The sequence below is a fragment of the Mytilus edulis genome, chromosome 6 (assembly GCF_963676685.1).
Source record: "Mytilus edulis chromosome 6, xbMytEdul2.2, whole genome shotgun sequence".
Lineage (NCBI taxonomy): Eukaryota > Metazoa > Mollusca > Bivalvia > Mytilida > Mytilidae > Mytilus > Mytilus edulis.
The window spans coordinates 74,916,572-74,941,446 of record NC_092349.1 but is presented as its reverse complement, the minus strand read 5'-3'; the positions used below and the strand labels follow the sequence as shown (position 1 = coordinate 74,941,446).

At 31.9% G+C, this 24,875-nt stretch overlaps 1 protein-coding gene and 1 long non-coding RNA gene across 2 annotated transcripts in view; one reads left to right on the top strand and one right to left on the bottom strand.

Moving 5' to 3' along the window:
• The first annotated feature begins 323 nt into the window (after positions 1 to 323).
• Positions 324 to 5,034, top strand: LOC139526808 (uncharacterized). The gene is made up of 5 exons (XR_011665184.1): positions 324 to 426; positions 987 to 1,111; positions 1,837 to 1,919; positions 3,881 to 3,974; positions 4,881 to 5,034. It is a non-coding gene; the product is annotated as an uncharacterized lncRNA (long non-coding RNA).
• A 9,560-nt stretch (positions 5,035 to 14,594) lies between these two features.
• LOC139528412 (uncharacterized) overlaps positions 14,595 to 24,875 on the bottom strand; it is a 33,288-nt gene continuing 23,007 nt past the window's right edge. The window contains exons 12-19 of the mRNA XM_071324388.1: positions 24,379 to 24,630; positions 23,147 to 23,998; positions 21,963 to 22,072; positions 20,342 to 21,613; positions 19,727 to 19,760; positions 18,846 to 19,123; positions 17,722 to 17,752; positions 14,595 to 16,985 (exon numbers count right to left, since the gene is read on the bottom strand). Coding sequence (XP_071180489.1) covers positions 16,693 to 16,985; positions 17,722 to 17,752; positions 18,846 to 19,123; positions 19,727 to 19,760; positions 20,342 to 21,613; positions 21,963 to 22,072; positions 23,147 to 23,998; positions 24,379 to 24,630 — 3,122 coding nt within the window. The 3' untranslated portion in view covers positions 14,595 to 16,692. The remainder of the gene's footprint in view (positions 16,986 to 17,721; positions 17,753 to 18,845; positions 19,124 to 19,726; positions 19,761 to 20,341; positions 21,614 to 21,962; positions 22,073 to 23,146; positions 23,999 to 24,378; positions 24,631 to 24,875) is intronic.

Genomic DNA, 24,875 nt, shown 5'->3' with positions numbered 1-24,875 from the left:
AAACAATTCGATTTGGATGTTGAGAGAAAACAATTAACAAGGTTTAACATAAAATGTATTTGTTTAATTCCACTCGCTTTTATTGTTATACACTACCATTGTATTACCTGTGATATGTTTTTACGTCCGAAATATACTTTTACATATAAACGATGTAACATAAACAAGATAGATGACCTTTACGATCATTTGGACACCATTAAGTCGGGAAATTACCTTTAGTTTTACTAGACACTTTCATAGTTCTAGAAGATGTAAATAACAAATTCAGGTAACAAAGGATGTATTTTTGACAATAAGTAATTCATAGTGAAGGAGTTTTAACGGTATTATAGGTTAAAATGAATGTGGAGGGAAAATTACAGTATCCTGTTTATTTGTAATTAGTTTAACGAACTCATTGAAAATATTTCCTTCTTCCAAGAGGTAAGATAAAACTGTTTTATTATGCTAGACAAAATATAAAATAATAAAAATACCGAATCCGAGAAAAATTCAAAACGGAACTAGCCGATATTCATTTCACAAAAGATAAGCAACAGTCCAAAATCCCAATAAAAACACATAATATTGGACAATAAACAACAACACAAAATGGAAGAAAACTCCGGATGTGGAACTGCCAAATGTCTCAATGTTTAAAACTATTTTTAATTTGTTTTGCGAGTTGTTTGGATGCTATAGGTATTTACAGTTATTGTAATTTATGCTGGATTCGACTTCGTAACAATTGACTAGAGTCAAATCTTTGTTTCCTTTTTACGATATTCTTACTAAAGTGATTATGGAATTTTTATTCTGAGTGTAGAGTACATTGTAACTGTATCATGAAATATGCTATTGTTAACATAAATCTTACTTCCTTTGTTTCAATGTGTATGCCTTTTTCTTTACTATGACTGCTGATTTACAGTGTTGTTAACAAAATGAGTATACTGAGAAATGCCAGCCTCATTATAGGAATACATATATTGATCTTCTTTCAGATTAAAAATGAAGTATACACTAGATACTATCTTATTTCTTGTGCTGATGACTTCTATTTATGAAGCGTACGGATGCAAATGTTTTCTCAAAACAAATAAACAGAAGTTTTGTGAGCCTACTTATGGTGAGCTTATAAATTACTGCAGATCTAGATGATAGAACTATTTTCACTTTGAAAGAAAACTTTATTATGTTAGTAGAACATCACTCTATTTGGAGACGTCTGATGTTGTAAGTATAAAAATTCCGAGAGTTTCATATAGGATTTTGTAATGTTAATTACATTAAAATTTACACAAGTATCTCAAAACGAGAGCCAGACATTTTTCAAGTACGTACTGCAGTTAACCATAAACGACGCCTAAGCCAGGACCTTTGCCGTAAACGAAAACATAATTTACAAAAACCTGCACAATGCAGCACGAAGAACACTTACTTGAACCATGTAACTTACACGGCACATAATTTTTAAAATATGGTCAAAATATTGCTGATTACTACAATAAGCTAGCTCATGAATTTACAATTGTCGGTTGGATACAAAAATAATCAGAAACATCGCTCCTACTAAGTTTGATGAAGTCTCATAGTAAAAAAGGTTGTTTGGCATCGGTATTACTTGCTTTTGAACACATTTAATCTAAACATTCTTTTATTGTTCAAGATGGCAATGGAGCATACACTGGTTTAAATATTTGTATTTGTCATGCTATTTTTGAAAAGAGAAGTTAGGTTGACCTATATGTCCGCGCTTTTTATTAATTCTAATAACGCTGTCATGTGTATGTGCACTCAATATATACTTGCCAAAATCATGATGAACACTAACATTAGAATTTTGAATTAAAGTTACCCGAGGAAAGGTCACAAGCAGGAAGTTCTTAAACAGACATCAAATTGAATACACAGTGGAAGTCAGTTATAACTTCAAGGTAGTATTAAATGATAGTTATAAGGTAATAAGGACGTAATGCTTATAAGTTCCTTACGGATGTACTCAGGTAAAATTAAAAGAAACAAGAATTTAAAATTGTTACTTTAAGTAGGAAGACCTTTAGTTAAGGAACAAAATGAGCTAAAAATATTTATAGGTCATAAAGCTCCCTTTGGAGATATATGATTTTTTTTTTAAATATGGTAGGAAAAGGCTGACTCGGACTTTTACCTTATATTTTCATTGGTATTATTGGGTCTCAAATCAAAAGAAAATAAATCAAGAATTTACTTAAATTTTGGCAAATGACCTTTTATGAGCTATTTAGTCTCATATGAAAGGATACATGGGTGTAATCGGGCAAAATATTTTACCTTGTTTTTTATGGGGAAAAAACAAAAAAATCTCAAACCATTTCCAAAAACTCACCTAAGTACATCCTTAACAGCAACATTTTTGTTGTTGTTGTTAAGATGTTGATGTGCACCTGTTGTAAATAACATAATAGTTACTTACATGTTTTCATTATTATTTATAACGGATTCTACAAGCGGAAGGTTAAACAAGCTGTAAAACCTGTAAGGTTTATTTACTAACTTCTTTAAAAAAAAAACCTGTATGAAGTCAGTTTTAGACCGTTTTTAGTTCTAATGCAAATAGTTTTATTCTTAGTCTCATATATTTTTAAGTGGTTCAAACTTCTTCCAATCAATAAAATCGAAAGAAAACTGCAAAAATTTCCAACTTTTAAAAATATTTGCTAAGACAGGTGGACTTTTGTATTTGTTTGTGAGATAGATGTTCAATTACCGGAAACTAAATCAATTTTGAAACTTCCGAAGGAATAATGGTATTGCTGCTGAAATTTTAAGTTATTTTGAAAAATCTAAAAATCTAAAAATCCTGAATTGAAATCATCTATTTTGTCGACGTCATGTTTAGTATTCGCTCTTGATATAAGCAGAAAAACTTATTGATTTTTGGGAAGTTGTCTATTACATTCCTTAGTGAACTAAAGATCCAAGTAGGTCAAATTTGGCCTTCGTTGGATTTGTGGATTCTCTTTTGTTGTCCGTTTAATTCATAGATTTCTCCACATGTATATTAATTTTTCATCCATGACTTTTTACTCTCGTGTGTAAGCGTTCTTGATGAGGCTACATTAAAAATGACGCAATTTTCATAAAATTCATTATATATTTAGCACTGTGCCAATCGTATTTCTGGTACACTGCTAGTCCTAGGGGTACGATCAGCGCAGTATTCGTTGCTTCGATATTAGCATGATTTTTATCAAAATTTTGCGATTTTTTTCCCTTTTTGATGAAGTAAAACATTATAATAATCAAAGGTAATTCGGCATTGATTGGCAAATCTTTACGCCTCTATTGATTATATAGTCATTGTTGCATTTCATTTTTCATTTTTGTTTTGGTTAAGTTCACACTTATAATCGACCAGCAATATTGTGCACAATTTTATTGTGTATTTATTGCGATATGTGAATTAGGGTGATTAGAATAAGAGTAATTAGTATTGAGTATCTAAAATACAGTTTTGCAGTCTGAGATTTACAAACTTTAAAACAGTGCACCTTTAAAATTTAAGAATAATAAATCTGTTGTGAACAGTCTCAATAATAAAAGATTTATTACTTTGCATTGATTTAGCATTAACATAATTGATAACAGTTTACAAACGCTCAGTACGCAAAATATACAAAACAAAATAAGGCAACGAATGCCAATGCACATTCAGATCCCATTGAACATAATAAGGAGACATATGCATGTCGGAATTAGATGAATCATAGCACTGCTGTTTACAAACACATGCTTCATTTATTATTTGTGCAGTGAAAACCTTCAGTAAAGGTTCGTTGTTACGCTGGTAGTGATAATCGTATCGATCTGATTTTTATCATTCATATCTTATCTTTTTCAAATTTTCACGTAAAAGATCAAGCTCGAAGAAAAAGTCAAAGTTCGTACTAAAAGAAAATCATCCGCATGCGGAGTAGATTTACAGGTTGGGGAGGAATATTTAATTTCAGGTGAGTATTTATTTCATATCAAAAACTTTCTGTTTCAAGTTGCCAATTTCTTATTCTTTTGTAAAACAAAAACATTATAGATAACAGTTTGGTATATAAGACATTTGTTTCATCCTTATAAAACTCAACAGTGACACTCGAACTGTTTGAAGCCTAACAATAAAAAAACGAAATCGACGTGCACTTGTACACTTATTTCTAAACGTTTTGACAAAATGCTTCATTAACTTAGGTAAGCCTTGCGAATAAATATGTATTAGCAGGATGGTATTACTATTGATGAAAAGCTAATATAATATATAGTAATTATAAGGACAAACGATTATTTACATGTAGTTCTGAGCCTAAAAATGATTTGCCACTCAGTTTGAATTATTTTGTTTACCTAATGTGTATTGTAAGCATATGAAACAGAAACTGAAACGAGCGCTGATATATACCTGTTTGTTTTGTTCACACATTGAACCAACATAATCCTCGGAGTTTGGTATTTTTTATTTACTATTTACAACCTTTAAACTAACTTATGGAACATTAAAACGGTATGATTTAAATTTTATTAGCTACTTAGTGGGCATTCAAACCCGAAAATATAATTACAACTGAATGGTTAAAAATGAAAAAGGACATATAGACAAACAGACAAACAACAGTATACAAAACACGACACAGAAAACCAAAACACTGATCAACGCGAACCCCAACAAATGGTGGTATCAGTTGCTCCGGATGGGTAAGCAGATCCTGATACAATTAGTGCGCATGTCGTGTTGCTCCTGTTACTACAAACCCGGTGATAAGTATAATTCGGAAGGTCAAATTAGAATGATAGGGAAGAGATTGATCAATGATAGTTAGAGAAGGAAAATCTATAGTTTATAACGTCGTTAAATATTTATATTCCAGGACACGTTAAGAAAAGGTCACAATATGAAACTATTTATGACACAAACAGCTGCTTCTGGAATGATAAATGGCAGAGAATTTCAGTTGCTACGCAAAGAGCTCTGTTTGAGAGAAAATTTGACAATTGTCATTTGTAATAAAACAAAATATTTTATGATGTTTATGCTATAATACTCAATAACGTATAACATATGTGAAAGATATAGGTGATTTAAACAGCATACATTCCAAACAAATTAAAAATTTATTGCTAAAACATCTTCAATATATAACATTATCCTAATGAAAGAAGAACTGATGTCAAACTGCTTCTACTTGTAATTTCATATAAAAGGATTTTATGTCTCACTGTAAAAATAAAATCACAAAAATACTGAACTCAAAAGAAAAATCAAATCGTAAAGTCCTTTATCATGACAAAATTCAAATGACAGAAAACATAAAAAACGAATGGACAACAACTGTCATATTCCTGACTTGGTACAGGCATTTTGAAATGTAGAAATTTGTTGTCGCAATTCAGCTCCATGTAAAGATGAGTTATAACATAACCGTTTGAGAGTCGGGTACCTCACTATGAAAACGATACATATGAGCATCAGATAAAATGTCAAGGTTATGAATATTTTGTATAATAAGGAAGTATCTGGACAAAAAAATCTCTCGTGAATTGACAAATTAATTTCACATCGTATCACCTACACAAGACAGTCTTTAAAACAAATGTTTGTCAAATCTTAAACAAGTAAAATGTTTATATGTATTTAAGAAGATGTGGTGTGAGTGCTAAAGAGACAAACCTCAATCCAATTCACAATTTGTAAAAGAAATACCATAAAGTAAATACGGTCTTTAACACAGAGTATTGACTCACATCGAACAGTAAGATATAAAGAGCCCAAAAATGACTAGAATAAATACAATTCAAACAGAAGAAAAACGGTCTAATATATATATAAAAACTAGACACATATAAAAAAAAAAAAAACTACTGAACGTCAGGATCCTCACTTAGGAGAGATGCTAACAAATGCAGCGGGTTTAAACCTTTGAATAGTTACCAATCTCCCCCCTTACCCAAAACAATAATGTAACATCACAACATAGAAAGACAAACTATAAAATATCAATTAAAATGAATTAAGTCAATCAAATAAACTCATCATACAAACCAGGATTGAAATTTTATATTTACGCCAGACGCGCGTTTCGTCTACAAAAGACTCATCAGTGACGCTCGAATCAAAAAATGTTGAAAGGCCAAATAAAGAACGAAGTCGAAGATCTTTGGGGACCAAAAATTCCTACAAGTTTTGCAAAATACAGCTAAGGTAATCTATAAGACATATAAACACAAATGAACATACTGAGCGAATAAATTTGATCTATCCTCTGTATTGTGTATCACCAGCCCAGTAGTCAGCACTTCTGTGTTGACATGTATATCAATTACAAAATTATGATTTTTTTCGAAATACCAAGGATAATCTTATCCCAGGCAAAGATTACCTTAGTCGTATTTTGGTTTATTATTTAAAACTTTTAAGTCCTCATTGCTCTTTCACTTTGTACTGCTTTAGCTTTGTAACTCTTTTTGATCTGAGATTCACTGATACGTTTTATGTAGACGAAACGCGCGTCTAGCTTATTAAATTATAATGGTATCTTTGATAACTATTATATGCAATAGCTTTTACGTGGACACATTTTGTGATGCATGACTGAAATCACTGAATAGGTAGATAGCAAAATCTTACAAAAGATCACTGGACAATACTAAGAGGCAAATTACAGAAGCAAACAACGCACCGTCCACATAAGATAAAACAGCATTGAGCCGCCGAAACAAACAAACAAGACTTGGAGCGGGAGAGGTAACTCGGGTGTTAAGACAAGATACGCAATTCCTTATACGGAGTCTGATTCGTTTTCAAGAAAGGCGGAAACAAGAGTTTTACTGCATTGAAAAGTAGTCTTTTGTAAAAGAAATACCATAAAGTCATTTTGGTCTCTTGTAGACAGTTGTCTCATTAGCAATCATACCACATCTTCTTTTTATATTTATATGTACTGGTTGATTGTTAATCTTAGACATGTGATATACATGATTGTTTGTTAGTAGTGATCGACATTGTCAGTTACTACGAGTACTCTCATATTTTTACGTAGTGTCTTTTTGTTTTGGGGTGTATAGATGCGCTAACACGTCTTGTCTGTTTTCCCGTTCGATATTTCCTGTTTTGTATCAATCTGATGAGTTGATGCCTTTTTCAACTGATTCGTATAATCTGTTTTTATGTTATTCTGTTATACATTACGATGTTTGCTTTCTTCATTGAATTGTTTCATATTTTTCATGTCTGGGACTTTTATTGACTGCCGTTAGGTGGTTTGTTATTGCTTACATACACTTCATTAGATCTTTGATGGCTAAGTGTGTCATCGACAATCAAACCACATCTTTATTTTTTTTATATTTTGTATATTCATTCATAACTGGTATAGATATTTGCTCTTGTGTTAGATCATATGTGTATTTTTAGATTTTATATTTTGTTTTTATCTCGTGTTGTTGAGTTGCTAGATTTCTATTCTTTGTGTAAGAACAAAACATATTCAGTCTATAGTATTAACAAGTTACAATTTAACCGTAAAGATCAAATTATTAGAATATAGTGGTGAAACACTATTCCTTAATTTTGAAAATAGGAACATCAGAATAACATAAATCTTATCAATTGATTGCTAACAATGACACATGTTTTCAGTTATCTAGATTTTAAATCGATTAATGTGAAACCTTTCAGAAATAGTTGAAAAGGAATATGTACAATAAAAGGACCAGTTGAAAGGACCAAAAACTTATATAAAACTCATTCATTCAAACAAAATGACATTATTCTCAAATATTACACGGTTAATGATTGATTGATTGATTGTTGGTTGCTAAACGTCCAGTGGCAAATATTTTATGCATATTCAGGACGAGAACAAGTTCACAATAAATACAACAGGTAGCTTTTGTCACAATAGAGGCCATCTGGGATGATGGTCGGGGAAATTTGAACTGCCACTGAAAAAAAGAGTATATTGGATAAGGACACAAATTTACCTTGCAACAGGCCACCTTCGGACCCCTCAAAGAGTTGTTGCAAGGGTTCTTAACGTGCAAAGCACACAGTTAATGAATCACTCATTGGGTCATTCTCAGTTAATCAGCAATTCAGTACCATTGGACTTTGATGATAATTTGTGAAGAAAATAAAGGAGATATTGGCAAATCTGATGTGTTATTCTTTTCTACTAATGTTGAATAGATAGTAAAGATAATTTAAGGATGATATGTGGAGAAGAAAGAAATTTACAAGAGTTTTAAAATAAAAAAGGGTGTTTTGATGACGTCCATTTTGGGACATTTTTCCATGGTCATATTTAATCATATTTTTATGTCATTTTTGTATGCACAACCAGGGCAAGTTAAGGAATAATAAAAACTATATACTCAGATTTACTTGTTCATGTATAAAATATAATAAACATGGCATTATTAATATATATATTTTAGTAATTAAAATTAGTGTATGGATGTCACTGCATCGGTCAAACCTGACCTAATTTTGCGGCAAATATTTACACAGAATAGAATATGGACAACACTATTCGCAAAGTAAACAGGGGTTTTGTTGTTCTTTAGATGTATTTTGTAAAATGATATGACATGCAGGGCTTCATAATAAAAAGAAATCGTCAATCTTTTACAGACGTGGTAATATCGGTCAATAATTAACATCCAAAACGAATCCTCGTTTACTTCCAATATTACAATCGTCCGATATCCAACCCCCCTAAATGAAAGTTTGGACTCGTCCAAAAAGACGTCATCGATCTTTGTGTACACAAAGCAGCTGTGGGACTTTCGAAAATGGAGGTAAGTGTCATCGGTCATGCGAAAGCAAGTTGTAACATCCAAAACTTAATTTAAATTCATTGATATTGTAATAAATACACAACTAAATGGTAAGTTTTCATTGCGTGATCAGTTATTTACGTGGTTCAATATATAGGTAAATATAATATGACGGAAATTGCCAATTTGACGATAAACAACACAGATGCATATGGACGGTGACATTTTGACCTGTCAACCTTTTGTGGATGTTATATTTTATATTTTTGATTTTAATCACCAATTTTATTTTTTTTGTTCAAAAGGAAAAAAGTGGTTTTACATTTTCTCGGTTCTAGGCTGACCTTTCAATTACCGTTGTCAGATGAAGGAAAGATGACAATATATGTTTTTTTGCATTTATGAATAATTGTAGGATGTATATTTACAATATAAATTTTGGAACTAATTTTCTTGAGAATTATTCAAAAAAAACTTGCACCTTTTGTTAGCTATTATTAGTGTGCTTTTCTGTCCTATATGTTCTCCCTTTTATTTGTAATGTAGTCCTGTTACGTAATGTTGTCAATTGAATGTTATATTCAACATTGCCATAACGTAGCTTGGGATGTACAGTGACAGCTCTCATGATAGTACCGCCTTTTTCTTTGAGAATGGTTTTAGTGTCCTACAAAACAGTTGTAATTAAAAATTATGTCTTAGTATTACAACATACAATAGTCTTCTTTCAGATTAACCATGAAGCCAACAATAGAGACTATGTATTTTCTTGTACTGGTTTATTTTATTTCTAATGCTTATGGGTGCAGATGTGTTTCTGAGACAAAGAAACAGAAATACTGTAGATCTACTATAATCGTATATTAGTAAGACATGTAAAACATTTCAAAATCTTAAATTCCTCTTTCAATGGAAAAAGTGACTATCAATAATTGTAAAGGAACAGTTTGATTTGGATATAAATTTGTATTCAATAACTATTACAGTAATACAGGTGAAAGATGAAAAAGTAAAACGGGAACTCATAATGCGATTGTTGTTTCTGTTTACTAAAAAGGTTGTGTTTTTGGATAACCCTATAGCTATATATCAGTACTTATATCTAATTTCTGCGTATATGATTGCGATAACGGGATGATTGGTCAAAGACTTTTAATTGAGATATATTCTGCTTCTCAGTCATATACGCAGCAGTTAGGAGTAGGTGAATGACTTTTGGGCTTCAACTGAAGCTAGAGAAAGCGACCTGTCTTCGTATTCTCTATTATTGTTTGGGGTATCTCGTTAAAAATTTAGTTCAGTGTATTTGTATGGTGCCTACCAAAATATATGTTAAGTCAAACTAAATTATAAGAGAGGTGACCTTTGAGATAAATTCAAAATACAAGTATTACTACAGCGTAACAGGATAAGTTGGACTGTCAAAACAGGTTTTACTTTTATTATAAAATCGACCATGTCGCTAGGCTTCAGAATCATTGTTATACTACTGTGATACTAATTCATTCCAAAGGTAATTTATTGGATACATAATTTTAGACCCTTTCATCTGGCAATAAAAATATCTGACTTCTCCATACTTTACACAAGTATTTCTCCCATCTAATCTGAACGACAAATTGAAAGAGTTGGTCCTATGCTGTTTCATATATAAACCAACTGAATTTTACTTATCACCGGGTTTTGTACAACACAACAGGTGTCCCATGTTAAACATGATCTGTTTAACGCCACTTTGAACATTATCAAGTGTGCTATTTCACGGTGATCAGTTTTTATCGGTGGAAAGAGTCGTAGAGTAGTGCCCAGGGAACTTCGGTAGCAAAAATGACCATCACAGCCAATTACAATTGGATTTGAGTACACCTGCCACGTTTCACAGTCATCAGTTTTCTATGCTGTATGTACCTTTGTTTGTCTCTTACGTTTTTAGCCATGATGTCTTTGTCAGGTTTTTTCTTCTATTTTTCAGCTTATTAGTTTTGTATCTTTCGATTCCCTTTGTAGCAAGTTAAATTATACTCTGAGTTCAGTATTTTTGTGATTTTACTTTTTATACATGTGTCCTGATATCATTGAAAATTAATTCAGAATTTGAAAACCAAAACATAAAAAAAATCTTTATCTATTCGTTATGATATTTATGCACTTTCATGATGTTAATAAGGTTTTCGTGGTTGAAAAAATGTGTTGTCGTTTAAAAAAGAGGGACGAAAGATACAAGATGGACAGTCAAACTCATAAATCGAATCGAAAATTAACTGACCACGTCATGGCTAAATATGAAAAAAAGACAAACAGACAAACAATAGTACACATGACACAACACAGAAAACTAAAGAATAAGCAACAGGAACTCCACCATAAATTAGGGGTGATCTCAAGTGATCCGGAAGGGTACGCCGATTCTGCTCCACATGTTGTTACCACTCAAAGTTGGTACATATTACCTATGTGACTGAAAATGATAATTTCTGTACTTTAATTTACTTGATTTATTTATGTTATGAACATACCAGCAAAAGGGTTTATCAAGCATCTATACGCCTATATTGCTAGACAATTGTTTCATGTGGTTTATATCAAAGCAAGAATAAAGTGGGAAGAGATCAATTTGAATACACATGGTCATTGAATTATAATATTAAGGTAAATGTTACAATTAGTTAACTCTGTATTGTTGTCTGTTTGTACTAAATCTTTTCTTTGTGGCACCAAAATGTCTTACATTTACGAAAAATTACAACTTCAGCAAATCATAATCTCACTTTGAGCTTTTCGAACTATCGAGAAGAGATATTTCACATCCATACTACAATAAAATTATATAACATAAACTGTACAATTAGTTGAATAATCTTGTTGGCAGGGTTGTTGATGGTACACCGATTTTGCAAAACATAGATGTAAATATCATTTTTTATTGTTATATACGATCAGATAGGAAAGGGCTATAGAGTAGCCCCAAAAGAGAAAAATTTTAAACAGAAATTCCCTAAGCAAATGACAAAATCAAAAGGGTCAAACACATCAAATGATTGGATAACAACCGTCTTATTTCCGATTTGTTACCTTGTTTCATAGCTAGCTAAACCTCTTATTTGTATGACAGTCGCAAAAAAAACCTAGATAATTTCAGGAGTTACTAACATTCTAAAAGGCGCCCAACATTTACATTTGATATGTGACTGTCAGAGCAATTTAAAAAAATATATATATGATGCATACGATAATTAATCTACTAACGGGCATAACCCTAAAAACAAAGAATAATTTCGCTATACTGTTTAACGTATTTAACTATCAAACTTACTTTTCTCGAAAAGTAATGATGAAGGTATATTTTGTCATAATTGAAGTATATTGCTGTTCCAAGTCAGGATTTTTTTTGACATGATATTGCAAAAATTTATGACATCATTGATTTTGGCAATTTATAAATCTTTACTCCTTTATATTCTAATCATTTTTGATCTGAGCGTCACTGATGAGTCTTAAGTAGCCAAAACGCGCGTGTGGCGTATGAGATTATAATGCTGGTACCTTTGATAACTATTTACACCACTGGGCATTTCGTTACCAAGTGTATCACCAGCCCAGTAGTCAGCACTTCGGTGTTGACATGAATATAAATTACATGGTCATTTTTATCAATTTCCATTACAAAAACTAAGGATTTCTTATCATAGGAATAGATTACCTTTGCCGTATTTGGCACAACATTTAGGAATTTTGGGTCCTCAATGCGTTTTATCTTTGTATTTGTTTGGCTTTATAACTATTTTGATCTGACAGTCACAGATGAGCCTTAAGGAGACGAAACGCGCGTCTGGTGTATTAAATTATAAACCAGGTACCTTTGATAACAATTTACTAATATAATCGTGTAGCATCGAGTAAAAAGTGCTTAATTACATAAAAAGTACGATCAATACACGAGTCGATGTAATAAATATTATAAAAAGATATGATTCAAAGGAACAAACAAAACAGCAATAAAATTTAGAATATTACACAAGAAAATCAAAGCAATAAATGTTACCAAAAAATTTAAAAAAAATAAATCATAAGTATCAAGTCCATTTTAACTTTTGAATGATCGATTAAAAATGCCTTTTGTAGTTTATTGTTGTGTTTCTAATATATTTTTAAACGTTACAGTTCAGACTGAATGATGAAAAATTTCGTTCAGCAAGAAGTTCATCGATGTGCGGAGTAAATTTACAAGTAGGAGTTGAATATTTTGTATATGTGAATGTGCGAAAATCGCTTTAAACTTTAATTGGTTGGGTGATAACTTTACAAGTGTCACTGATTACCGTCCTATGCTAACGAACACGGTATACAACCGTTTTCCTAACAAGGTAAAAATAAAAAAAATTAAAAGGAAGATTGCCAATGAGTCACTTTCCACCAGACAAAACACGAAAAAATAGGAATATGATACACAGCAACAAACCACTTTCAAAACATAACATGTACAGTATAATTGAAGGTTTGTCTAATAAAATAGTACGATGTAGAACCTGTTTGCCAAAAATAAGAAAATAATGTTAGAAAATATCAATGTAAACAGTTTACGTGTCATTATCTCGATTAATATAGAAAAATGACATGAAACAAAAATATACCTTTAATGTCATTATCTATAAATATTTCAGGAGATTTTAAGACGAGATATGGAACAACTTATATGGAGACGAATAGTTGTGAATGGATTGAAAAATGGAATAACATTCCAATCGCTACAGAAATAGATATGACATCGAAGAACTTTACTACTTGCTACTCGTAAATTATAAGTGAAATTCATCGATGTATTATTAGATATATTAATTGATTAGTATGTGCATGTGTCATTTTCTTTTATCTCACCTTTGGTATCATCTGGTACAACAATTTTGATTGGTGGATTCTTCGTTAAATCTATTTCTATGTTTGTTTGTATTTTAAGTCAGTTGTGTTGTATATCCGTGGTCTGTTTTTCACAGAGTTATGACTGCTGGGTCCCGCTTATTGTCACGGTAACCAATTATGTTTGTTTTGTGTAGGTAGTTCATCCTATTTTACCAATATAACAGAACATAAACAACAATCATGCAACTTTAAGATTTGCTACAAGTTAAGTTATTTGTAAACAGTTGTAACCCACAATTCCAATTGAATTGCCTAAACCAAGTCAATATATAAGACAGTTTCAATTTTTTCCATTCATTAATATAATCTAGTGTTATGGATTTTCATTTTCATTTTCTAATTCAAATTTTAATGTTTGTTTATCTGGTTTTTTTTTTCTTAGATAGAAAGAATGAAGTTTGCAGTTTCCTTCAATTTCAGCTTAATAGATAATGTTCTAAGAAATAAAAAAAAAATATCATAGATTTCAACGAATATGTTCCAATTGTCGTAATCATAATTCGTCCTTTTTCTCCTAATTTGACTGTTCCTCTGGTTCCTTTCGTCCTTCTTTTGATCTACCCAATAATACCAATGAACAGCTTTGTACTATCATGATCAACACAACGGATGCCATTAGATCACCCATAGTTTTGTGTGGAGTTTGCGTTACTAATTTTTTGGTTTTAGATGTCGTGTTTTGGTGTACGGGTGTTTATATTTTTAACTTTTTTTTCAGACATGTTGTCATTGTATTTTAGCATATGAGTTTGAATATCTCTTTGGTATCATTTGATGCTCTTTATAAAAAAATTTATTTCGAAAAAAAAGTTCATTCTGTATAGCATCGGACATGTAATTTCAATGGAATTATACAAGCACTTAAAGTAAAACAATATCAAATTTTAATGTTTAGTTTAGTTTATTAGAGAAAACTCAGCCGCAGAAGACTGCGTAACAGGAGCATATTTATATACACAATATTAATTACAACATAGTTCATTATACAAACAGAATACATTTTTAAATTATACATCTTCAGAAATAAGTTTGTGTTTATTACAGTTTTAAATTAAACAAGCATCTTTTCTACCTTTTGAATAAAAATTGACAGCTTAGACAGCACATTACTATTACTATATTTAAGCATGCCAAGTACTTTTTTTTCATTTGGATATTTTAAATAATATGGAGGTATGAACTTCCCCCTTAAATCCTTAACTTCACAGTTGGTACATTTACATATATAGTGGTATACATCTCCAAGACCAGCTTTACAGAGTGGACAAATCCTATCATTTCGTGGTACATTTCTCCATCTTCCTGTTTCGATGGGAAACTTTGTATTACATACCCTTAATTTACATATGTTTACTCTATGCCCCCGTCTTAATTTTAACAGATATGTTTCCAAGCAAAACTCTTCTTTAAAGTGTAGATAAAACTTCCCCCTTGATGAATTGTTTATATCTGAGAACCATTTTTGAATAAACTGGTCCTGGAGACGCTGCCTTACATTAATTTTAATATAATTATAATCAACTTGCTCCGGAAAATTATATAGTTCACAAAAGCCACAATCATTGAACACAGATTTTACATAGTTAAACCACTTAAAGTTACTACCTTCATGCTCATGCATGTACCAAAGTAACTTATAAAGTTTACCCGATAGTTTTTTATCATTTGTTGCTAGCTTGTGCCAAAAACATACCATTTTTAACTTGATCTGCAGTTCAAGTGGAAATCTTTCAAGTTCCCCATATACCATAAAATTTGGCGTAGATGATCGCACACCCAAACTGCGCTTACAAAACTGTAGATGTAACTTTTCAGTATTATTTTTATTTTCAAACCCCCATATTTCCGAGGAATAGGTCAAAATAGGAACCACCAACGCATCAAATAGTTTTAGCTGTAGATCAATCGGAAGTGAGATATTTTGTATCTTCTTGTAAAGAGCATAAAGTGCTTTTTGAGCTTGGTCTACCAATTTTTTACGAGCTTGAAAGAAATTTCCGTTGTAATTAAACAGCAGACCAAGATAAACATATGAATCTTTAATTTCAATAATTTCATTACATAGTTTAAAAGTAACATTCTTATTATACTTTCTCTTTGAAAAAATTACAATCTTTGTTTTTGTAACATTAACAGTGAGTTTCCACTCAAAACAATATTGCTCAAAAACATCCAGAGCTTTTTGTAACCCTTCTGCCGACTCCGCAAAAATAATTGTGTCATCAGCGTACAGAAGAATAAATAACTTGATGTACAAATCAAGATTCTCTGTAAATTTTCCATTAATAAATTTTAGACCATCCACAGCGTTTTCATCCAGATATTCCTCCAAGTCATTAAGATATAAGGCAAAGAGAAAAGGTGACATTTTTTCTCCCTGTCTTACACCTACCTCACACGGGAAAAAATCTGTTTTCAGTTCTCCATTTTTAACACAAGACTTAATATCTGTATACATGCTCAATATAACTTTAAACATTTTCCCACCAATATTATATTTTAATAGTTTTTGCCATAGTCCCACCCTCCACACTGTCTAGCAGCTATAGGTTTGGTTTTTTTTTTATGTATTTAAAAATCATTTTTCAGATATTTACACTTCAGACAAACTTATAATACACTTTGATTTGTATAAGAGATGTGTTAAGTATGCTTTTCTGTTCGAAAATATACAAACAAGCACACAGGAATTATAAAAGTATAATCCACGGTATAAACAGACTTCACTTCATCTAACATCTTTTCACTGCACATAAACAAACCAGACATATACTGAGATCTACAAAAACAAAGATAATGTTGATTCATCAGAATGACAACTCAAATAGAATCGAGGTACTATTTAAGGTACTAAATATCTTTATTATATATATAGTTATCAAATAAGTTTAATAATTTTTCATCAAGTCAATTTCAGAGAACGAAAGAGAGGCTCTTATCATTTCACTCCAAAGCATTAGCACTATTTTGTTAAGAATCTATAAAACTTTAGTCGTATTCAAGTACAATATTACACGTTGATCCAAATTTGCCGATCCTGTCAAGGGCTTTAATCAATACTAAAACCGTTGGCCTCGGATATTTCATCTGACTCCAATGACGCAAAACCTCTCTGGTCTGTACTAGAAGTTTGTTCTTATGATCCTGTTGAATCCGTTCTATTGTCGGAATATCTACATATAACTCTATAGCAAGCTGCATAATACTGCTTCCTATATGATTGGATAAATCGTGAAGTACGCTGACTGTCGGAACCCTTTTCAGTGTGTCTTCTGCTATACCTGCAATATGGTATACGATTTAGATTCTATTCAATACAGGACTCATTTATAGCAGAATTACTACATGTCATATATATTTAAATGAGAAGACATGGTATGATTGTAATTGAAAAAAACTCTCAACCAGAGACGTAGAAATTAACAATTCTAGATCAGCGTACGGCCTTCAACCACGAGCAAAACCCACAACAAGAGAAAAATATTAAATGCCCCGAAATGAAAAATGTTAAATTATTCACACGAAAACACTTACGGCCTGATCAAAGTACTTAACAATAAACGAAAAAAACAAATTTAATATATAGCAGCAAACGGCATCCACTGACATACAGGTTTCTGATTTGGGACAGGCAGAAACATAGTGTTGCAGATTAAAATATGCTTCTGGTGACATTGCATACTACACATATTTTACCTACAGCAAGTGGTTCCCCAAGTACTGACCTAATCACAAATGATACATTGTTGAAGAAGCCTACATATTGCAAAATCAAAGTGTGTTGTTCCAATATAGCAGGGGTTTCAAAGAAAAAGTTAACGCGATTCTTTTTTGCCATACATCATTTCATTTGTAACAGGTTTTAAAAAGTTTACATCTCAAATCCGTAACCCCAGTCTAGCACTTTTTGAAAAAAGAATATCTCGAGTTCAAGCATTTTTTTGCAGATGTGTATTGTTTCGAAGTGTAAACAGTTTTTTAAAAATAGTATTAGTAATAGCACAAAATTTAGCTTACCAGGAATGTCTATGATGACATCTCTGAACACCTGAAATATATTTCTATAACAGTTATTAGGATATGTTATTCAGATCCTTGAAAAAAAAACTGTAATATTTAAAAACTAGATATAGAGTACTCTACCTAGAAATGCATATTTATTTAATATAATTATAGACATTACAACTTTTTGGTAATAAGCAATAATAACGATGTATGAAGTTGGCCCCGATTGAAACGTTTAAACTTGCTGCATTTGTTTGCACGTGTCATAAGTCGGGAAATGGGACGGAAGATAACAAAGGAACGCTCAAACTCATAAATAGAAGCAAAAACTGACAACGCCATGGCTACAAATAAAAAAGACAAACAGACAAACAATAGTACACATGCCACAACATGGAAAACTAAAGACTAAGCAACACGAACCCCACAAAATACTGGTGGTGATCTCATGTGATCCGGAAGGGTAAGCAGATCCTGCTCCACATGTGGCACCCGTCGTGTTGCTCATGTTTTAACAAATTCGGTAACCTGTTGTTTAGTGGTTGTCATTGTGGATGAGGTTCATCAGTGTTTCTTGTTTCTTGTTTTTTTTATACAGATAAGACTGTTGGTTTTCTTGTTTGAATGGTTTTACGCTTGTCATTTTTGGGGGCTTTTATAGCTTGCTGTTCTGTGTGACCCATAGGGTTTTACTTTTATATATGGTGACTTGGATGAAGAGTTGTCGCATTGGCCATGTTGGCGCTCATACCACAAATTCTTGTATCTATAAATGAAATACAGTTACATAAAGAGCATGATAATGTCCTTTTCAATTTGAATTTGCGAAAACAATAATGTTACTCGATAAAGAAATGGTATGTAAAAAAAATGAATAAATATCTTATTAGAATTGTAATATATGCGTTTACTATGTTAGAATGGATGTCAATAACATATTTCAAATATTTCTTTAATATTGTACCATCCTTTGGTATACTATGTACATTAATCAAATTTTAAGAAATATGCATCATTATCAGTAAACGATTTAACCACAATTTATAATATGGATTAAAGATTAAAATTCCCCCTGACCCGTTTTTTAAGGGTTTTGTCTTGTCTTTCGAACAATGGACACATGAAGACAAACATACCTGACAAAGTGAATGTTCATTAATTTTTTTGTTTATTAGAACATTTTTCAAATGATCGAAGGTAATATTTCTGCTTTTTTCCCTACATGTCCAAAATGCCATGAATTTAAGGTCAATTGAAGGCTGGTGTTGGAACTGGTGCTCGAAATCATTCCATTTTTGAACTGGAAGACCAAGTTCAGTTGCATATTCACGACACTCAACGGGCGAGAGTTGTTCCGCCAAACGTCTTACATGTTGTGCGGATGGATACTGCTCCCCTTCTAATCGACCAAGTCCTTAAAAATTGACACAATAGTTACTAGTACATTAAAATACTTGTCCATATTAAAGTTATGTCTCGATAAAATTTAAGCATTTGTTTTTCCTCAGAAAAATATAAATCATGATAACAACTATAGGATAATTTACTAAAAATCTGACAATGATGGTGCGATTAACATTGAAATGGTTTATTATGCTACTAGTGCTCATTCCTACATTTAACGTGCCAATTGCTTAACAACGTTCAGCCTCTGATAACTAACGCATTGCCAAATTGCACAGTAACTTGGTGAAGGCAAAATTTCACCTGTACGCGAGAGAAAAAAAGAAGATGATTTAAAGGAAACAAAGTTAAAAGTGCAGGTGCCTTTTAATAAAAAGTTGCTTTTCGGGTTCATCGTGGTTTAATTTTTGGGTCTTAATGAATCTTCTTAGCGTATTTTTTTTTTTGGCAATTCTTAACACCAAACAGAAATACTTTTTCGCAAAAATATTGACAGTTATATTTAAGTGGTGCTTAATTGTTGGCGGACTGTGTATATCGATAAATTCGTTGACGTTACTTTATACTGTTTCGCATCTGTTACTTATTTTAGAAAAGACATAGTCATAACTACCTTTGCAACAGCTTTTACAACGGTCACTTGGTTTCTGAAAATGAAAGTATTGCATCAACTTATCACGAACAAATACAGTTTTCATCAGAACCCAACAACATAATTTAAAAGGGTAGGAGACAAACAACAGTTTACAACTACACAGAAAACTAAGACAGAGCAACACGAAGCTCGTCGACAACAAGTTATAAATAAAGGTGCATCAAAACACGAATAGTTCATGCTTCACAAGTGGCACCCGTCGTGTTAATTATTGCACATCAAGTGTTGTTATACGTCCGATTAGTTGATGTTTTATGTACATTATCATATTTACATAAAGAAAGTTTCATTATACTCTACCCTTTTTACTAATAAAATATGAATGTTTCTCAAATAAACGAGTAGTCAATTAAGTGTTATATTTTATATGTAATTTTATCTGCTGTTTTAAAGTTTGCATTTTGATTTGGCTGATTGAAACTAAATCCCATTGCGTCCTTCACCGATCAAGAAATGAAATCTGTGATTTATTACGCGTCCATCAAGGTTTTTTTTTTTTGTCATAGTTTTAGGATAGATGCACCTCTGATTTATAAATTAGATATTTTGTGACAACCAGGTATACATATTTACCTTTTCTGAAAACCAAATAGACAAACATTTAACTTCATGGCGTTGTCTGTGGTTCTTACAAATCCATATAAGTCCATCGGTTGATAATGGCATTTCCTGGTGGTTGAAAAAGCACAAATCTGACTTACAGAATACACCAAACTCAATGTTGAATGGTATGACAGAATTAACATTCGCTATGTTTGAATCTTCTGACAACATAGAGTAGAATTCGGAAATTCTTACTATTGCTGCTGTCATACACTCCTGGAGAGAAGATGCAAGAGTTGGATTTATATCTTCTTTTGATTTGGAATGGATGAGTGACACAATTAATCTCTTATTTTTTACTTGGACTGCTACGTCATGATAACTGTCAACCTTTATTACAGCTAGATCACTAAACAACATCCTTGTTTCGGTGTTTCCGTCTTTAAAATTCTTTATATCCCATGATGTAATAAATGAACTTAAAAAACGATATGACAATGCTGGCGGTATTACCTCATCTATAAATGTATAAGCCAGAATGATGCAATTATTTGATTTCCAAAACCTTTTCAGGAACGATGTGTTGTTTCCTGCTGTTATCATACAGGGAATCAGAAATCGAGAAATGTCTTGTATTTGACTATTTACGTCTTCGAGCTTGGTTATAGGAGCAATTATAACATCAAGATGGACAAGAATTTGGAGCATATACTCCTTGTAGGGCAGAATATGTTTGAAATTCTCTTGTTGCCAAAGGAAGTAAATATCATTCCTCTCAATCATTCCAAATTCCTGCAGGTTTCTTAAAATTCTTGAAAATCTCATCCCTATGGGCCAGAACTGCTTCTCAGTAACTAAAGACCTGAGAACCTCCACTAAGTATGCTGGTGATATAATGATAAATTCGCGTAAATTTTCTACATCAAAGTACAAGAGTTTTCCTAGCGAATGTTGTACATTCAAAAAGGTTTCAATCTGCCTCTCTGTTAAAACCATTGACTCATTTTTAGAATTTAGGTTTCTAAGTTGATCACGGGAAATAATATTGATTCCTTCCTCTGATTTTTGTGCCAACTGTAACTCCATTGGAATCCATATTGTTGGCATTGCCTCTCCCCATCTTGGATGTTCAGTAGCCCTTTGCATCAATATTTTCTTTAGGCGAAAAATTTCTGGATCCGCTGGATTTGTCGCATCTACATATATCAGTGGTTTGAATTCTAAATGCGGCAAACCAGCGTGCGATCCAAACAACATGTGCAGCTCGTCTTCAAGCTGTTTTCTTCGACCGTTCCGAGTCCACTGTAATCAAGATATAGATTGATAGCAAACAAATTATGATATCTATATCTAAAATGTGCAAACAAATCTTCATAAATGTCATGCGTCGAAGGCGCTTTTTCTTGATCTAACTTCATCAGAAACACTCATAGCGGTTTAATTGGAAAACTAAACATGTTTAAGAACAAAACAGTTGATATAAATACATGATAAATGTAATTATTTTGTTTTTCTGGATACACACTCGGATAACATTTAAAAACTGGACAAGTATTAAAAACACATATACAAAACATATATACGAAAAAGGCAAAAGAAATGCATTCGTTGCTTTTAAAAGGTTAAACACTTTAAATCTAAAATATTTTACCTCAAACCATTTTAAATCTTTATGTGTAGCTACAAATATAATCCTTGGAAATCCGTTATCTGTTCTCTTACAGTATGTCAAAATCGAGTTAACCCAGTGTAGCAGATAAACTGAGCAAATTTAAAATGTTGCATGATAAAATAAGTTCACATTTACATTCATTAGGTTATATTTCTTATATTTTTCATTATGTATAAAACACAAATTGTGTTTAATTTCTCAAATACAGAAATATAAAAAAAAACTGAATTGAGTTTTAAATTTTCAATTGACATGAATGTGTACCACATGTCAAAATAGTAGGAATGTTCATCACATTAGAGAGGATTTTGCAAGGGGTGTTATCACCATTTCTGTGTTGAATTTGTACTATGTTTTCTTCGTTGTTTTGTCAAATTTATACTATTTCCTTCTACAATGTTGCCTTTACCTGTTCTCCCGATCTTTATTGAATAATTTTATTTTATAATCTAAGACTTTTTGGCTTGAGTAATGTATCAGGATTAAAAAGCTAGCATGCACTTTTTGGTTTTCGAAATGGTTATGAATGACGGTTTGACAAGCTTTATTTTTTAATGAGTTAGCGCATGTCACATATCTACAAATCATAAAAATTGTAACTTGTCAGTTGTCATTACAGAGCAGGTACTGTTGAGGCAAACAAAAGTTTTAGATTATTAATTAATATGGTTTTTTCTGTAAATTTTTTGGGGGACTATTTTTTGCTTTATAGTTTAGATGGTAATTGTACATGTGATGTATCTCTTGCTTTGAGAAAGGTCCCAACAGAGTTAACGACATCTTCATGACACTACACAATTTAAAGGTCATCCTCAATAATTGGTTGATCTATTTTAATGAGTATGTATCTTAACTTACTAATTTCCAGTGTTTCTACCTCAAAAATCTGGTGTAATAGTTTCCAAGGAATATATACACGTTCGGATTATAAATTGCATCATTTAGACAAATCTAAGATAAATAAGTAAGTATAAATGACTAATATGATTTAAATATAATCATAGTTTTACGACCGAGGTGATTCTGAATTCTGACAAGTGGCAATTTGTAACTTTTATTGTCATGTGTCTTTTGTTGATGTACATTTGTGTCACTTCTCTCGCAAAAGATAACAATTGTTAAAGATAACAATATGATAGAAGTAATAAGAGTAACTATTGTACCTGCAACTGTTGGTTTCCCAAAGTGTCCCGGAAGAAAGTCTAAGTCGGGCATATTTTTGTGCAGGTCAATAGCGCCATTAAACATCAAAACAAATATTCCTCTGCTTGTGATAAAAAGTTGGTGAGTCATGTAATAATCCTTTTGTCCTCCAAAGTCCCAGATGTCTATAGGTACTACCACCTGCTTGTATTTACCTTCTTCAACTGCTTTGCAAATCAGCTTATGTAACTTGTCGTGAGTCATATCGCTTGTTATTTTATTTATCAATTTATATTCTGAATCATCTTTAACGATGATGTCACTTTGTTCTTTCTTGATTTTTTGTGCCATTTTTCGGGGACCTGGGTTTTTCTGAATAACTGAATTTTCATAACCATCCGCTGAAGATTTGTTATCCTTTCGTAGAACTGTTCTAGAATATTTTCTGTCTTTTATTTTGGTGCTGGCTGATCCGTCTGTTTGTGATTGTTGTTTTGTCTTAATATAAAAGTGTTTGTCTGTGTGTATTGTATTATCAGAAGAAACATTTAAAGTGTCAAAAGATAAGGTCGCTGTTTCACTCGCTTCATCATTTTCTTTAGCCTTATTGTTTGCACTAGCTGAATCGCGAGTATCTCCAGACGATTCTTTATGTTGCAGTTTTTCGTGTTCATTGCTCATGTGTAATTTAATACTCTTGTCAACTATTTGCAATGTCTCCGTAGTTACTGTATCTTTTATTTCTGGTACCAATGCATTTTGTTCAACATCGGCTGCAATAATCATGCGTTCATACGTAGTCTTCTTTTTGTCATTGGTTTCAGTTGACATCGACATCAGCATGTTTGTCAAAATCTCTGTGATTGCATTACCTAGTAAACAAAGAGATTTTGTGACATCAATTTTGGGTATTAAGTAAGAAATCAAAATATCTGAAATATAACTAAGGACAAATATTATTCAACAAATGTATATGTTTACTAAACATTATTACCTTAAAACATTTTTTTTTTTGTTTCCTATGATCTACACTAATATGCAACGTACGATATGTAATTTTTAATACATAATAATAATAAGATCTTCATTCTTTCAACATTCGAACACCACAACTGTATACATTTAATCTACACCATAACACAATATCAACTGATTAATCTTTTTTGACACAGTCTTTACACTGGTATATTGCATTCCTGGTTATTAAAAGTGATATGTCTTATCGAATGCTAATCATATAAAAAACACAAACCTTTAGGGAAAAATTTCCATTCCATATTGTCAACGTCCATTCCAGCTCTCCCCATGTATATCCATATACCATCAGTAGACTGCCTTGTTATTGACACTGTTTCGCCAACAAGAATTTTTGCTAAACAGCTTTTTCCGACGGAATATGGACCTACTAAATATACTCTGTTCCAAAAGCACTTCTGGAAAGTTTTTCGTAAATCGCCTACATTTTCAAGTCCTAGCCCTTTAAGTTGTTCTCGCAAAGATGAAACTAAAATATGAAGAATCAATATGGCACAGTTTATATGTAAAACAATCATGTTTATTGATGACGTAGATTAATATCATGACACTATCATGAACTTAGTATGAACACACAAAAAACGTTGCGGGGATAACATGTTTGCTGGTGGCTAACCCTCTCCTAACCGGAGACAGTTTGGTAACACCACAAAATATCGACAACAATTATATTAGTTATCTGTCGAAAAGAACTTGAACAAGTAATGTTCCAGG